The following is a 15,512-nucleotide window of genomic DNA, read 5'->3' on the forward strand; positions in this document are numbered from 1 at the left end:
ATTCACTACGCTCAAATGGCTCATCAGCCTCAGCAGATAGAAATCAACATTAAAACAACAAAGCTTGAGTAAAAACAAAAAGTGTCACTTTAACATAAATTGCATGTTTCATTAATTTTATGTTAAAGTATGTTTGTTCTTCATTCAGTGAAGTTACTCACAGTGGGTTGAGATTTTACACAAGTTAACATATCTGTGCTTCATTATAATATTAATTAAGAGTAAAAACTATAGTGTAGTAAAACTAATCCTGAAATTAGAACTTTCAAAAGCAAATTCTGATTTTACATGCAGTCATGAGGTCTGATGGAAAAAAGTAGCAAGTAATAATTGTTACTTCAAATGAGGAAGTTCAGTGCATTTTTTGTTACTAAAAGTCTGTTCAGTCTTCTCTAGATAAGATAAAAAACTGACTGCAGCATTTTGTTGAGATAGTGGTGTAAATACAGCATGCAAGTCTGAGCATTAAATTTGAAAAGAAAGCTTTCAATTATAAAAGCATACACTGGTGCCTACCAACTGGGACCCACCCAAGTGTGAAAACAACTTTATTTCAGGACATCAGAGAAAATAACAGCTTTTCAGTAATGACAGGATGCAGAGAAATAGTCTGTGATCTTTTTGAGATGTTTTTTTTTTTTTTGTAACCAATTAAGCTTTTACTCAAAAAACATAAAATCGCAAGACATTTACTAACATGTTACGTGACACAGATACACATTTACAGTAGTATCATTACATAAGGGTTTGAAATTACACTAACTTTAAGTAATTTTAATGATTAATTCTACTCTAATTCACTCTACATATATTATTTTAATCTCAGCATCACAAAGTGTACAATCTCTTCTCTGTTAATGCATAAACTTTACCCCCGTGTGGAATGCATTAGAAAACAGTATTTGGACAACACTAGCTAAAATCAAATATAACATTCTCGGAAATAAATGTATTGCTCTAAGCTACAAATTCCCTAAAAATAATTAATTGACCACCTTCACCCTAATGCAGGGTAACAACAATGATTACCAACACTCTGCTATTCCTTGTGTGGAAAATGTCTTTAAAAGTTTCCAAAATTCTCAGTGGGAGGTGAGAGCAGAGGTGAAACTCAGAAAAGCAGGTTGACGTCCACATCCTCTGTGGAGAAATAGGTTTACAGAGAACAGTGAGCCGGACTGATATATATTGACATATGTTCATGTATTGACAATTAGCTGGAGACAGGATAAACATATATTAACATTTGGTAAAATCTTCACCCTACCTGTGATTAGACCATAATCATAGGTAAAAAAAAAATAATTAATAATATTCAAGCTCACAGTAAATGATATAGTTTCATAAGTGGTAATGCTCTCACCATCTTTGATGCCAAAGCAGGAGGTCCACTCTTTCAGGGTAACTTGTTTGTCCTTGTCAGCATCACACTCCTGGAAGAAGACAGAGGTGCAGTGCTCCATCGGCACCAGGGGAACCCTGAGTGGGGCCAGCTCTGAGTGGGACAGGGACCTGCACAGGATGAGCAGCGGGTGGATTTTCATCACGCTGATCAGATATAGTTTAAGTAATCACATGTTTTTGTTGTTAATGCAACAAAAAACATTAATAACATAAACGTGTTCTTTTCTTTTGTGAAATACACAGGAACAGTGGCTCTCAAAAGTGTACATCTTACCAATTAGAAATTATACAATAGCAGGATTTTACATAGTTGTAGGGAAATACAAACAATTTGTTAAAAGAACACAAAAAGAGATGCATTCACCAATTTAAAATGTCAAAGGCAAATTATTTTTGAGCGAAAGAATATTGAGAACATATGAAGAAGCAGCTTTGTTCATAAACAATAAAATCCAGCTTTTGTTTTAAATGTAATACCAAGATTGGTAGTAATTTTGATTAAACTGATCATCTTTTATTGTGAATTATTTAACAAAATGGATTCCTAGCATACACTATGTCGGGATTACTTAATTAATTCAATTTGAAATAAAGACAAATATTTCTTTGTTTAATTTAGACCAAAGAAGCAAATACTACAGAGTATTTTTCTTTATTTCTAAACCCAAACTTTCATTTCGCTTTTGGAAACATTTGTCCCAATTAGCTGTGAGTGAAGCATGGATGGTGAAAATGTACCTGTCAGAAGGATGCTGGTCCAGCTGAGCAAACTGCCAGTGAACCGGATATATGTACATGTTGTAGTTCTTTTCAAAGTCCTGCGCAAGGAGCTCAACAGAGTGATTGCCAGCGTGAAGACGTCTCTCGTTTTCAAAAATTTTCTTCACCTTCAAAAATGAAACAAAAAACAAATACATTTCAAACAAACAACAAATCTACAGCTGATGTTTCTCATAAAAAAAATGTATAGAAAATAAAAAAAAGTCAGTTACAAGGTCAATAAAAGCAACATAAGTCTGAATCAGGTGAAGGTTTTTATGAATTTTTCAAGGTCTTGCTATGGTCTGTTAACATTGTTAATACCTGCACTATCCTAGTATGGGCAAGAAATGTCAAAGTGTGGTGGTAAATAATGTTTTTTACTAAGAAAATGCTGGTCTAAAATGAAAAAAAAGATACATTCAAACTCAAAAAGAGAAGAACAAGCTTCCATTACAGAAAAGTTGTGTGTCTTACTCTAAAACGCTGTTTTGGGGTGAGGAAGCCCGGGGAAATGGAGTCATGCTCATAGAGCTGCAGAAGCACGTTTTTTAGCCAATCTCTCATTCGCAGAGGAAACTGGACCAGTTCATTCTTCACACACTGAGGAATTACTGAGAGAGGAGGACACACAACAAACAGTTCAAAGGTTTCCCCCAAAAGTTTTCTTCAACAGAGACCTGCCTAGTTCTCACATTTGCATGGGCCAGTGTAGTCCAGATGAAGCTTGTAGCCTCTCTTTGTGCCCTCCAAGTTACACTTAGTAGCAAAAAGCTCACACGACGTATCATATGTTTTGTTATCTGTCCCACAAACCTGAACAGACATAAAGACCTTTAATGATGAGACTCTCCAGTTGAATCAGTAGTATTTTGCACATACTTACATGTTCAAATGTATGCATGCTGCTTGGGCACTCTAATGGGTCTTGACACACACATCCAGGTTTACTATCCGCATCCAGTTTACATGTCTTTCCTCGCTTGCACCGAAAATTGTCACATGGATCTAGAAGAAAATGCAAAAACTCCATTTGTTAACCATACATCAGAATTACAACAAAATGGCTTATTTTATGGATGGTTCTTCTTGTGGAAACCAGTGAGCAGTTACTGGCTGCATCACCTACATTCCTCTATCATTAGAGCTGGTACAGTCATTAATTTCATACCCATCTGTCTGATTCACTCCTTAAGCTATGGAGCTCCATATTAATCCTGCAGAACTTTGTTTTGGCAGTGACTATGAAGCCATGCAGGCACTATTCATGTGGAAGTTGGACCAAAGTGGTCCAGTCAGCAGATTCCCTGTGAGACTGTTGGGATAAGGCATTAGTCACTGGGTGGTGAACACTGCTGGTCAGAGACCATGGAAGACATTTTAGTCCCCAGGATAAACACTGTTCATTTTATCTTCCATCATTATATATTTTGGTTTTTAAAGTTTCCATTTAAAAGTAACTCAACTAAGTTTATCTATCAAATTTATAGTGTCAACCACTTACAATTAGCCGTTTCTTAAGACTTTTGCCTTTGTTTTAAAATTTATAAAAGCACTTTTTAGGTTATACATTATCCTCTTGGATTTTTGTCTTTAAAGTTAGAAGTATGGATTTACATTTACAATAAGCACATTCACCAGGTGTCAAAAATATAGCTGAATAAAAACAATGGTAATTCTTATAATTTAATTGAAGATATTTCAAATTACACTAATTTAAATTATAAGTTGGTCTGATCTGAGAAGCCTATAAAGAGCACAAGGCTCATTTAACACACATCTGGTCTGAGCCAAATCCGTATGTAGTATACCATATAAATTTGCTTGATGGGAAATGCTATTTCTTACTTCTAAGTTGTACTTCTTACAACTTAGTTGTGATTAACATCAAATGAATATTATAATTTTTTTCTTTTTTTATGAAAAATAATCAAGCATTAAACACAAACCTGGTGGAGTTCGTGAAAGATGTATGTCCCCACTCGAAAAGGACCTGGACCGAGGATACAAATCCACTGACCCTCTGATCTGCACTGGATTCACCCCCACTAAGGGACCCTAGAGAAAATGATACGTAAATAAAAAAGTAATCATAATGCTATCTACAATAGCATCATGTTGTGAAATAGCACAGCACTGACAAGTCACTTTTGATGACAATATAATGGGCAGATTCATTCTTTATCTTTTAAACCTTGATATGGTAATGCTATCCAATTTCCTCATGAATCCTCACTACTGACTGGATCAGAAAGGGGGTTCTATTCACTTTGTGTGTACAGCTGTATTATGTTCCTAACCACAGTTTTAGTTGAATTAGCTTTTTTATAACTTACACCTCTGGCAGTTCTACATAGACCTGTGTTAGATCTGCTTGTTTCCTTGATTATGCCATAGGATACTCTTTGCTGTACCTTTATATAGTAGGCTATTTTTTAACTGAAATTTGCTATCTGAATGGTCAAAATAAGAGTGATAAAACCCAGTGTCTCTCAAGCATTTATCCCAAATTTTTTTTCTTGTGCCTTACTGAATAGAAAACATTGGTTAGCCACCTTAAGGACAGCAAATTTACAAATACTTTTACCCATTTTCCGTTCCATTTCCTCTTAACTTTGTGAACTACGTTCTCAGTGCTGCTGCCCTCAGACTCCTCACTGTTCAGTTGGCCCTGGTCTTGTATAGGATGTGTTTCATTCCTTTGTGGAGAGTGCTTCCTGGGTCTCTTGTTTTTCTTCTGTTTCCTTGTCTTTCTCTTAGAGAAAGCTCCACTGTCACTCTCATCCTTCCCTTCTTCCTTTTCAGACCGTCGTAGACCAGAAATAAGCCCAACGCTGCTTTGAAATTCTTGATGGTCCATGGTTGCCTCTGGTTTTTCCTTACTGGTGTGTTTTTCTTTTGATTTGGTCGATGAATCCTTGCTCTGATCAGTCATTTCTTCCCTGTCTCCTGCTTCAGGGGATGGCATGTCTTGCATGAGAAGTTCTTTCTCACCCACCTCTTTCTTAGTATATTGAAGATCCTTTTTTGATGGAGACTCTTGGTTTTCAGTTGAAGGGTTGAGATCTTCTGATTCCACCTGAGTAGGTATTAATATTCCATTGTCAGTAGCATAATCAAGGTTCACTGGAAGTTCTGATTCTGTGCTGCTCTCTGTTTCCTCCAGTAAGCCCACCGGACCACTTCTTTCAGTTAGCTTGAATGCAGGTTTTTCAGCCTTATCTTTTGCTTTGGCCTCTTTTTCTTCACTATCTTCTTTCTTTTTTGCCTCATATTTTAACATTTTCACTGCTTCTGAACTGTTGTTAGCTTTCTTTTCGTCCATCATTGTTACCTCATCTTCTATTTCTTCTGCTTCTTCATCTTCTTCTGCTTCCTTCGTCAAAAGACCTACCAGTTCTTCTTCACTCAAAAGCACTGCTGTGCGTTTCTCAATTTTTTCTTCCACTTCTTCTCCCTCTTTGTTGGTATTAGTATCATATGCAGAGCTCACTTCCTCATCTTCCGGTTCCTGACTGCTAGTCTCAATGTTGGCCAAAGTGGAAGAGATCTGTGGCCTGTTGCCCTCCATCGTGATAACATCCTTAACCAGGAGAGAGAAGAAAACATCCAATTTACAGTGCTTTGCAAACATATTTGTGTTGTTTTCAATTGTTCACAATTTATGATGTTACAACCACTAACTTGTATATTTTAGTGGGATAAAATTATATTAACCAAAACAAAGTAGTACCAAACTATTAAAAATCTCATCTATGGCATGCATTTATATTCAGCTCTTTTACCCTGATAATCCTGAATACAATCCAGTTGAACATTTACCAAGAACATTGCAGTGTTAAAATATCTGATGGATTTTTGCTCAAACCTGTTGTGTTTTGTACGAGAGTTTACCTTTTCTGTGGCCGAGTGTGACGTCTCCTGCATTCCATCTTGTTTTCCATGAGATTTACATGTCACCTAATCATAACAGGAATATTGATAATTCATCCCCATATTTTTTTAAAACGTGTCACTTGATAAAGAAAGGGATGTAATACTTTGCTACTCACAGATGGAGCAAACGTTGCACCTAGAAAGAAAATGAATATCAAGGAGACCCTCATATCTGAAACATCACAAAGAGTGGAAACTTTTAGTCAAAGAAACAAATTGAAATTCACAGCAAAGCTGACTTTCTACAAGACTTCAACTTGTATTTTGTTTTTCCAGATTAAAACAGAATGCTGCATATGTATGCAGCCAGCAACTTGGTACTCCACTGTTGTCACAGCTACTGGCCTAGTAGATAGGCCTCACTCTCAAAAGTCACATTCATGGGTAAAGTAAACAGCAGAAGCTACCAGACTGGAAAACGTTGACTAAATCAACAAAGTGAGTGCCAGGACGGAAACAATACAGACATCAGTGGATCTGTCCAGTGGAATTAAAGCTTTGTGGCTGAGTGAAATAAGGCTGACACATGGAAAAGCAACAGGGGTATGTGTGTGAAAATGCATTAAATGTATGAAAACTCTACTTATATCACCTAGTAAACAAAAATACACCTCACATTATTTCAAAATGAGCATGATCTTGTTTGAAACTATTCAATATAAAATGTGTCATTGTAATTTGTGTGAAATTTGTGCATTACTCCATATATGTAACTTTTTATTTTACTATCAACAGTATATTAGTAAATTACAATGTTAATTGTGCATCAGCTGTGCTGTCATGCACAAAAGCATTACCACAAGATGTGACTTTCAGTGGAATAGCAAAGTCCACCAACCTTTCTTAAATGAGGTAACATTTTAACAAGGCAAGAGGCACTGAAAACATCATTCAGCAGTTTCACTTAATGTTTTTTAATACCTTCTTTTTTACTCACCTTTAGACTGCTTTGAAGAAAAGAATCACAAATACTTGCAAATAGATTTTACCTGCCTTTTGCTGGAACAAGGAAATTGAGAGTCCTGAAAAAACACCAGAACTTGCTGATGTTGAACCCGTGAAGCTGTCCTTTTGTATGCAATGCTGCACTCACTGTCCTGCTCAAGCTGAAATGAACACAGGAGTTGTTTTTTTTTAAGGTCCGGGATGCCACTGCTTTGGGAGGGTCTTTGGGTTGCACACAAAGGTAACATGGGGGCATCCGAAACTGAACCTAAGCTTGGTCAACTGCCTAAAAAATGAACATTATTTTCTCCAAGGCACAAGAAGTTTAAAAACAGTTTATGTATGTTTTCATTTCACCTGTAGCACATAGGTACATTAAGTAATGTAATTGCCAATATCTCATCTTGGAATAAAGTGTATGTATGTTGTTTCATCTTTCAGTGTTCCTGCTGCATGAAGTTTTTATATTTTGTTACATTAAAACCGCAAACATCAATATATTTATGCTAATTTTATGACTAGTGGTGCAAAGTACTCAATACCCATCCATCCGTCCATCCATCCATCCATCCATCCATCCATCCATCCATCCATTCATCCATTTCTTATTCCCACTTGTTCTTGTAAGGCTAAGTGGAAGATTATAGCCATGTTCATGCAGACTGTCCATTCAATCCTCAGTGAGCTCAAGGTGGTTTACAAAGAAGAATGGGAAAAAGATCAGTGTTATATTAGCACTATTTTATGTTGGTTTGTTACAAAAATAATAAAATACATGGACGTTTGTGACTGTAAAATGTGGAAGCAAGGTAAAGTTCATCTGGTCTGGATTTTTTTGACAGAATTTAGTCGAACACTGCAAATGTTGGCCACTAGATGTCACTGCATACCAAGACTGTACTCCTGAAGAATATTAAGCAGCATTGACAGATGACGGAAAACAGGATGGAAATAATCTTTAAAACCACTCCCAGAGCAGAACCTGCAGGTACAACTATTGTTTTGTGCATTTGTTTAGAGAATATGCCTCAGATGGCCAAGTGAGTTTGTAAAAGCAATGTGTGTGGTTTAGAAAAAGCTGCTTTACGCAAACAGTAACAATTTAACACCTTCATCTAATGCTGGGTCATTACAGCCAGAGCAGGAAAACACTGTCGGGGATAAAAGAACGTGCAGCCGTCCCACTGACTGGGTTTAACAGACGATACAGGAGACTTACATGGTGAAAATAGGTAGAAGATTAAATGATTGATAAAAATGGTATTCTTACAAATTTTTTATGCGTATCTGATTTGTCTAGCCTGTATACTGCTTTGAAGAAAACTAAGTATAGAGTATAATAAACTTATTCTATGCTCATTTTTGTATGGTTAATCTTTGTCTATTTTTGTTACTGCAGTTTCTCATTGTAATATTTTTAAGTGTGTTATGCGCTTCTTTACAGCTCCTCCTTATTTGCATATCATCAAAACTGTTTTTGATTCAGCTGAGTGTCCTAGTTAAAAATGGCTTGGCTATTTTCCTCAGTAAACCAATTTGGCCTATGTTTCATGGAAAAAATTCAAGTACAGAACCTTTTGTTTTGACCTCTCATCATGCTCTACCTTCAGATTTATGCCTCTGTTCAAAGCAACTGCATAACATCAATTACTGTAGGGATTTTAACACAAACAAGTCTAAGTTTTAGGAAACAATTTATCCAGTGTATTTTTACTTGCTAAGGCAATTACTTCTGTCACTGATTGTATTTTTACATAAAAATGTCTCTAATATTAGTGAACACCCTTTGTGTTTTCTAAGTTTTCTCCCAGCATCAGACACCATTTGTTATGAATCCATAACAAAATGAATTTGACAAAGAGGTCACTGCAGCCAGCTATGGTTTCTTGCCTACTGGTGACATTTCAGCACACAAAAGGGTTACAACACATTTTTAATTTTTATTTTCAATTAAATCTTAATTTTGCCGTTTTAAATTATATTTACACAATTTCACAAGGAATGTATAGCAGACATTCCTATACTGGCCAGTCTTTAAATCTGAAATGGAGAGATGGATGAATACACCTTCTAGAGAATGAGGCAAGGAATAAGCTTCTTCCATAAGGGCTACACTCACCCTTAGAGATGAAGGGTGAGGAGTCAGGTTAGGTAGCTCAGGTATCTGATTAGGGCTCTCCCAAAACAACTCTCTTTGGGGATTTTCTGGGATTGAAGGATGAAATTGAGGCAAACAATTCTTTGCTAGACTCATTATCCGCAAATCGGAAATGGATGAATGGAATGTGGTATAAATTTTACTCAAAGAAAACTTAAATTCTATATTTTCCAAACATTTCCACACCGCACTAGAACACTAAATATAGCAACATAAAAAAATGTATCCAAACACTGAACCTTGTGGCGCTCCAAAACTTTAGAAATAAAATCTTTTCTATTAAAACTTTGCTCAGTACGTCGCAAATTGCTCCACAAGTAGGCTTTATCGACACAGGATAATTTTCAAAATGCATAATAGATCTGACATAATTTACACACTCAATATCCGTTTTGATTTGCTAAAACGTTAAATGATAATGCATTTTGTTCTTTTAAAGGGATATTTACACAAAGCAGTTTAAGAGTATCAGAACACGATATTGAGAGAATGAATACAAATTTTCATCTCTTCCATTAGTTACAGCACAAAGATGGAAATCCCTCATACATATATGCACATAAGAGAAGGTTCCTGTTTTTCAAACAAGATCAAATTAAACACAGAGTTCTAGTAATAAAGCCCATATAGGCTTATTATCTGCACTCACTGCAGTAGGTGTGCGGTTGAATACGATGGCACAATATTAAAACTCTGTCACCTTGGAGTGAACAGACATTGCTGACGGTCTGTGTGCCACAACATGCATCAATCAATCTCCACCCCACTCCTGCCCTGTGGTTTTAGTGGTTTTCTCCAGACTGGTGAACATCCAGGCTAATTGCAGGTTTCATCCTCTCAAAAGAAATCCAGTGTGGGGTTAAACATGGGATTTTGTTCACTTATTTTTGGTCTAGCCATATAAGGACATCCTGGAAGTAATTATGAGCCTGGGGGAGAAAAAAATAGAAGGGCTTCCATTGGGACTTTGTACTGTAGATGCATTATTTTTAAAAATTAGTCATATTTAATAGTACATACCTTGCCCTGTGTACTGGCTAGATATATTAGTCCTAAGAAAAGTGCCTGACTTTTGCAAGGCTTTAATCCTCCTCACAATTTTGTTCACTGATACAATCAATAAAGAAAACACAAAAATGTTGCTTTTCCTGTGAATTATTCAGGTAGCTACTTGTAGCCCACACTTTACCTCTGCCTTGTGATTTATTATGCCAAAACAATCAAAGCTTCAGTTGGAAAATTCACCGGAAACAAGCATTTGCTGCACTGAGCTGCTTGTCCCTCTTTTTCTCTCAGTGGGTGAGTTTGTTTTTCCTGCAGACCACAAACCTATGGTTTGGTAGACTAAATTACATTTCTCTTTAGACATGAGAGGGGGCGGAGGAAATTTATGAGAGTGAATGTGTGTTTCTTTGGCCCTGCAATCATCATCATCATCATCATGCCAGTCTGAGTTTGTTTTCAGCTCACTTTCTGGAACAAATACACCTTTGTGTGTCTGCTACACACACAGAGAGAGAGAGAGACCCGGAAGGAAGTGATGCAATGAGCCCAATTAAGGAATCATATATACGGCGGTGTTTTGGGGTGTTGTAGCATTTCCATACATCGTGCATCAACTACCAACTTTGGTACGAAGCTCAGAACAGGCATTGGATTTTACTTAGTGCCGTTGTCTTTACTATACCTGGATTGCTGCTGAAATCTCCTACACAGACTGAATCTGAGGTATAAAAATTTAATTGATCTTCAATTTACTGGCATTATTTTTGACTTTGTGCTTTAATATTCAGCTTTCTTTTTAAATAGTAGAAATAATTTATTTCTGGTCATTTCTGATATCTGTGCATTTGTTTGTTGGTCAGACTTGGTTCTGTCTCAAACATGTTTTAAAGTCAATGCTGCTGAGCTCACATTTAGATTTGCAGATTCAAGATGTTAGTTTATTATTTCTTATTTACTATGTTAAGGCTTGCCAGTAAATTAAAATGTAATGGATTGGAACTGAACCTATCTTTTTCGCATGCAGGAATGGCTTCCGTAATGAACTGGTGGGAATTGGTTGCAGGGATAAACACTAACTTATTACTAACATTTGTGTTCTTCTGTTGCAGAATGAAGCTTATCATTATAACATTTTGCCTTATTGGAGCAGCTTTTGCTAACCCAGTAAGTATAAAACTCATTTAAAAAAAATCAAAACTCTTGAAACAGGCCAACATTTCTGACAACATTTACTTAATGTTTTGCTTTTAGTTTTTAAAAAATATATTGTGTCAAGAAAACTGAAATAAGAGAAGAGATATTCTGAGATATCTACTCAATGAAAAAACAGGAACCTTCTGAATACCTGAGTGTATGATGATGTCCCTCTTTGTTTTGTTTTTTACAGATTTTACACAACATTTTGGTATCAACTGAGTCTGAATCAAACTCTGTAAGTAATATTTCCACCCTTCTCCCTGAATTTAATTACCCTGAACCCTCAACCTCCCCAGAGATGCTTGACTGTTTTTACTACTAAATGTAAATGTTAATGCAGTTGGAATCATCCCTCCTAAGTATCTGCTTGCACTGTTGCTATTTAGGAGCAACTATGCTTAGGGGCAAAGTGACTCCTGATATAAAAAATAATCAAACTTTATCTTTAGCTTATTAAATGCAAGAAAAGCAGCAGTAATACCAGTTACTCTTTGCTAAAAAGGCTAAAACCCTTTGTTCATGCTCCGTCAGTGAGCTGAGGAGAATGATCAGAATCGCTCTCTGCATCAAGAGAGGCAGCACATAAAAGCAGCAGAAAACTGTATAAGCAGATTATACTCCAATATTAAACTCAGGTTTTAACTGAGTTGCGCTGATTCAGAGTGTGTGTGATATAAAGGATGTTTTCCAAACATCCTTTATATCACATTATTATTTAGAAAATAATGACGTGAATTTTGCACTTCTATTTACAAAAACCTAAGATAAAAATATGCAAGATTGGGTAGTAATTAAAAATGTTTCCCTTGTAAATATATGTAGCTTACATAAAGTCCAGAAATATTTGACATCTTGAGTATCCAATAATTCAAATGAAGGTAAATGAGTTTGGGATGACTGAAAATATAACGCTGCAAAATTAGACCTTGAATATGAAATACTCAGCACCCTCCCGTCATTAAGCTCCACCTACAATGTTCAGGGTGATACTAAAAGTACTTTTTCCACTTTCCACAAGAACTGTCCCAGAAAAAAACACTTAATGCCTGAAAAAGTGTCCTGAAGCAGGAATACATTTTCATGCACACATTTAATCAGAATTGTGTGTTAACAGTGCTGTGAACAACTTATCTTAATGGGCATAAAAATGCTTCTTCGACAGAGTCAGCAGGAAGGCTAACAATAGGTGTGGTACAGACCTCAAGACAATTCCCACTACTGACATTATATTGTTTGCAAGGATGCATATCTGTCTCCAGACATTTATGCAGCAATAGCTCTGCCTGAGCCTGAGCTTGTCAAGAAGGAGGTTTTTAATGAATGTTTTGGTTGTTGATATTACAGTCATGATGTGTAATTAAATCTAATTAAAACTACTGGGGTGTGTGCTCATATAGGTTTCTTTTTTTTTCTTTTCCAGACTGAAAGTTTGTCAGATTTAGAGTCTTCTGAAAATAACACATCAGAGCTTCAGGTAAATATATATATATATATATATATATATATATATATATATATATATATATATATATATATATATATATATATATATATATATATATATATATATATATATATATATTATTTTTTTTAAGTTCACAAAAAACATTCTCCATTTTTAGTTAAATGTGGTTGTCTGTTTTTACTCTTTGGGATACAGAGCTCTGAGGAAAACACCTCCAACCAGGTGAGATATTTTGAATTCCAGAAATGAGCTTGATCCATGAAGAAAGTGTATTTTGCATAATTGATGCCACATAACTCTAAAACATTTTGAAATGATGTGCTATAAATGTGTCTCTTTGTAAACAGAGTTCAGAATCTGAATCAGTAGAATCCACTTCAGAGGACAAGGTGTGTTGGTCAATCATTCATATTCACTGTCATCAATTTCCTCAATGTTGTTTATGTTTCATACATTCAGAGTTAAAAGAAAAGTGCAAACCTCAAATCTTGGTAAATGAGCCAGAGAAACAACAAATGAAACTATATAAAGAATCTCGCAAAAGATTTCAAACAACATACATTTTTTTCAGGGTTTTTTTCTTTCTTCTTTTGACATGATGTGATAGACAGATAAAAAGCAGGGCTTGATTGTATGTGTTTCTATTGAACCACCCAACTTTAAACTTCTCCATAACTTTATTCCTCATTTATTGGTGTACTCCTTGTCATGCATAATATGGTTTGCTTTCTAATGTCTGCTAACCAACACCCACAACCTCCACAAAACAGCTCTGAGAGTAAGTTACTCACTGGTCTGCGCCATTTACTGTTTAAGTGCATAATAAAGGCAGTTTGGTTGCACAAAATTTTATTTAGGAGCATGAAAGTCTAGGGGACAAAAGAGAAGAATAGCAATGTTTTCAAAGATATTAAACTCCTTAAATAATTTTTCTTCCATTTGATAATTATGTCCTACTTTGTGTTAATCTATCACATCAAAGCCAAAAAATATAAATTGAAGTTTTGAATGTAACAAAATATAAAGAAGTTCAAGGATTACTTTTGCAAGACACTGTGACTCATAGAAACACAACCTTTGCCTAAATTAAACACAAATATAATGTTAGTTTTGCTGCATTACTATAAAACATTGTGCTGACTACCTAAAACTGTCTTCAAAAACAGACGTCAGAGGAGAGCGACAGTCAGTCGGATGAGAGTGATGGGGTAAGGGAAAAAGAAAAATAGTCGCCCACTAAATCTTCTCCATAGCTGTCAATTACTCATACATTTCATAATCTCTGCTCAGATGGACTCCATGGCTGAAACCAAAGACAACAGCATGGGCAGTGAGGAGAATGTTCGAAAGGTTGTAGAAAACATATTTTACGTTCTTGATTTTAAACTAAACCATAATTGCACCGATGTAAACCTGGGCTTCCTTTAAACCCTGCAGCAGAGTTGGGTGAGAGTGTTTCCAAGTGTCATCAAAGAAGGAAGTGGAGAAGACAACACGAGCACAGAGGTCACAGGTCACCCAGGACTCCTGAACAATGAGCTGAGCGGTAAACAGCCAACTCACACCAAGAAAGTTCAGATCCGCACCAAGCAACCTCTGTTGGAAAAGTCCACCGACGGCAGCGACGCCACCAGCGACAGCGCAGACGCCAGTGACAGCAGCGATGTTTCAGCTGCTTCAAGCGACAGCACTGACAGCAGCAGCAGTGAAAGCCAGGAGAGCCAGGAGACAAGCGACAGCAACGATAGCAGCACTGCCAGCAAGAGCACAGAAGACAGTAATGCCAGTGACAGCGCCGAACTGGAACAAGTCAGGGCCAAAAACTGTGTGAATAGTACGCAGAGCTGTGAAAGTGAGGAGTACTTTCTGCAGAGTATAGGAGATGATGCTCATTCACCGAGTGAGCATCTGCTGGTGCCAGACGAGGATGACAGGGAACTGAGTCTCAGGAGATGATAAAATGCAACCTCTATGTTTGTCATATCAGAGTTTTACTTAATGACCAGTTAAAAGACTAACGAGTGTTCAACTCTGAACATTGATTCTGCCATAATGCGACCTGCCGCTGATTCACTAAGTGTAAAAAATTACTGTGGTAATATAGCCTACACATATATTTTGCTTTGATAACATGTGAGAAATAAAATTAATATAACCATTGTATTCAGGACTGTTGTGCTGGCAATTAGACCTGCACTATTACACAGAGACAATGTATCAGTACGCAGGATCTTGCATTTATTGAAATAGAGATCTTTTTTTGTCCATCAGTCAAGAAATTCAGTAAATATGCTACAATGTTTTTGTCTAATAAATTCTTTAGGAACATACTGTACTGTTTTCCCTTAATTACGCGCAAAACAATGGTTGCTAAGAGGAAAAATGTGTGCTAAGCTTTGTGATGAAGCTTTCATGTGGCAGCATAAAAAGATAAATATGGAGTTCATTGCAAAAGTTTTGAAATCCCTTGAAATTTTTTACTACAAACTTTAATTTATCTGAATCAAAATATACGTCACTAGGCAACACATATCAATGGATAATTTTGAAGCAAAATGAAATGAGATACAGGTATATCATTTGTATTTGTCTTAAAGACAATCTGAAAAGTGTGACATCCATTTGCACTTAGCTCCACCGCAG

General features: G+C 36.2%; 2 protein-coding genes across 4 annotated transcripts; one reads left to right on the plus strand and one right to left on the minus strand.

The window, feature by feature from the left end:
- Nucleotides 1-533: 533 nt before the first annotated feature.
- Nucleotides 534-7,315, minus strand: sparcl1 (SPARC-like 1). Of its 2 annotated transcripts, none has more exons than XM_032562010.1 (11): nt 7,093-7,315; nt 6,216-6,271; nt 6,058-6,123; nt 4,751-5,746; nt 4,113-4,221; nt 3,050-3,171; nt 2,859-2,979; nt 2,641-2,777; nt 2,143-2,291; nt 1,364-1,512; nt 534-1,140 (listed from the first exon to the last, which is right to left on the minus strand). In XM_032562010.1, exons 1-11 carry the CDS (start codon nt 7,298-7,300, stop codon nt 1,112-1,114), a joined length of 2,142 nt encoding a protein of 713 aa, XP_032417901.1. In that variant the 5' UTR covers nt 7,301-7,315; the 3' UTR covers nt 534-1,111. The 2 variants fall into 2 exon arrangements, with proteins under 2 accessions (XP_032417901.1, XP_032417900.1); XM_032562009.1 differs by having other exon boundaries at nt 7,089-7,218.
- Nucleotides 7,316-10,692: 3,377 nt separating this feature from the next.
- Nucleotides 10,693-15,200, plus strand: scpp1 (secretory calcium-binding phosphoprotein 1). Of its 2 annotated transcripts, none has more exons than XM_032562223.1 (9): nt 10,693-10,930; nt 11,317-11,371; nt 11,595-11,639; nt 12,825-12,878; nt 13,065-13,091; nt 13,217-13,258; nt 14,036-14,077; nt 14,160-14,219; nt 14,310-15,200. In XM_032562223.1, the coding sequence occupies exons 2-9, from the start codon at nt 11,318-11,320 to the stop codon at nt 14,823-14,825; spliced, it is 840 nt and encodes a 279-aa protein (XP_032418114.1). In that variant the 5' UTR covers nt 10,693-10,930; nt 11,317; the 3' UTR covers nt 14,826-15,200. The 2 variants fall into 2 exon arrangements, with proteins under 2 accessions (XP_032418114.1, XP_032418113.1); XM_032562222.1 differs by having other exon boundaries at nt 10,698-10,930; nt 14,307-15,200.
- The last annotated feature ends 312 nt before the right edge of the window (nt 15,201-15,512 follow it).

The sequence above is a fragment of the Xiphophorus hellerii genome, chromosome 5, assembly GCF_003331165.1.
Source record: "Xiphophorus hellerii strain 12219 chromosome 5, Xiphophorus_hellerii-4.1, whole genome shotgun sequence".
Classification (NCBI taxonomy): Eukaryota; Metazoa; Chordata; class Actinopteri; order Cyprinodontiformes; family Poeciliidae; genus Xiphophorus; species Xiphophorus hellerii.

Bases quoted from the DNA above. Each gene is read 5' to 3' on its own strand.
- scpp1 (XM_032562222.1), top strand. From the start codon at position 11,318: ATGAAGCTTATCATTATAACATTTTGCCTTATTGGAGCAGCTTTTGCT. The intron at 11,372-11,594 runs GTAAGTATAAAA...TGTTTTTTACAG, and splicing joins GAGCAGCTTTTGCTAACCCA to ATTTTACACAACATTTTGGT. The intron at 13,259-14,035 runs GTGTGTTGGTCA...CTTCAAAAACAG, and splicing joins AATCCACTTCAGAGGACAAG to ACGTCAGAGGAGAGCGACAG.
- sparcl1 (XM_032562010.1), bottom strand. From the start codon at position 7,300: ATGCCCCCATGTTACCTTTGTGTGCAACCCAAAGACCCTCCCAAAGCA. The intron at 5,747-6,057 runs GTAAACTCTCGT...CTCCTGGTTAAG, and splicing joins CACACTCGGCCACAGAAAAG to GATGTTATCACGATGGAGGG. The intron at 1,513-2,142 runs GTACATTTTCAC...CATCCTGTGCAG, and splicing joins GACCAGCATCCTTCTGACAG to GTCCCTGTCCCACTCAGAGC.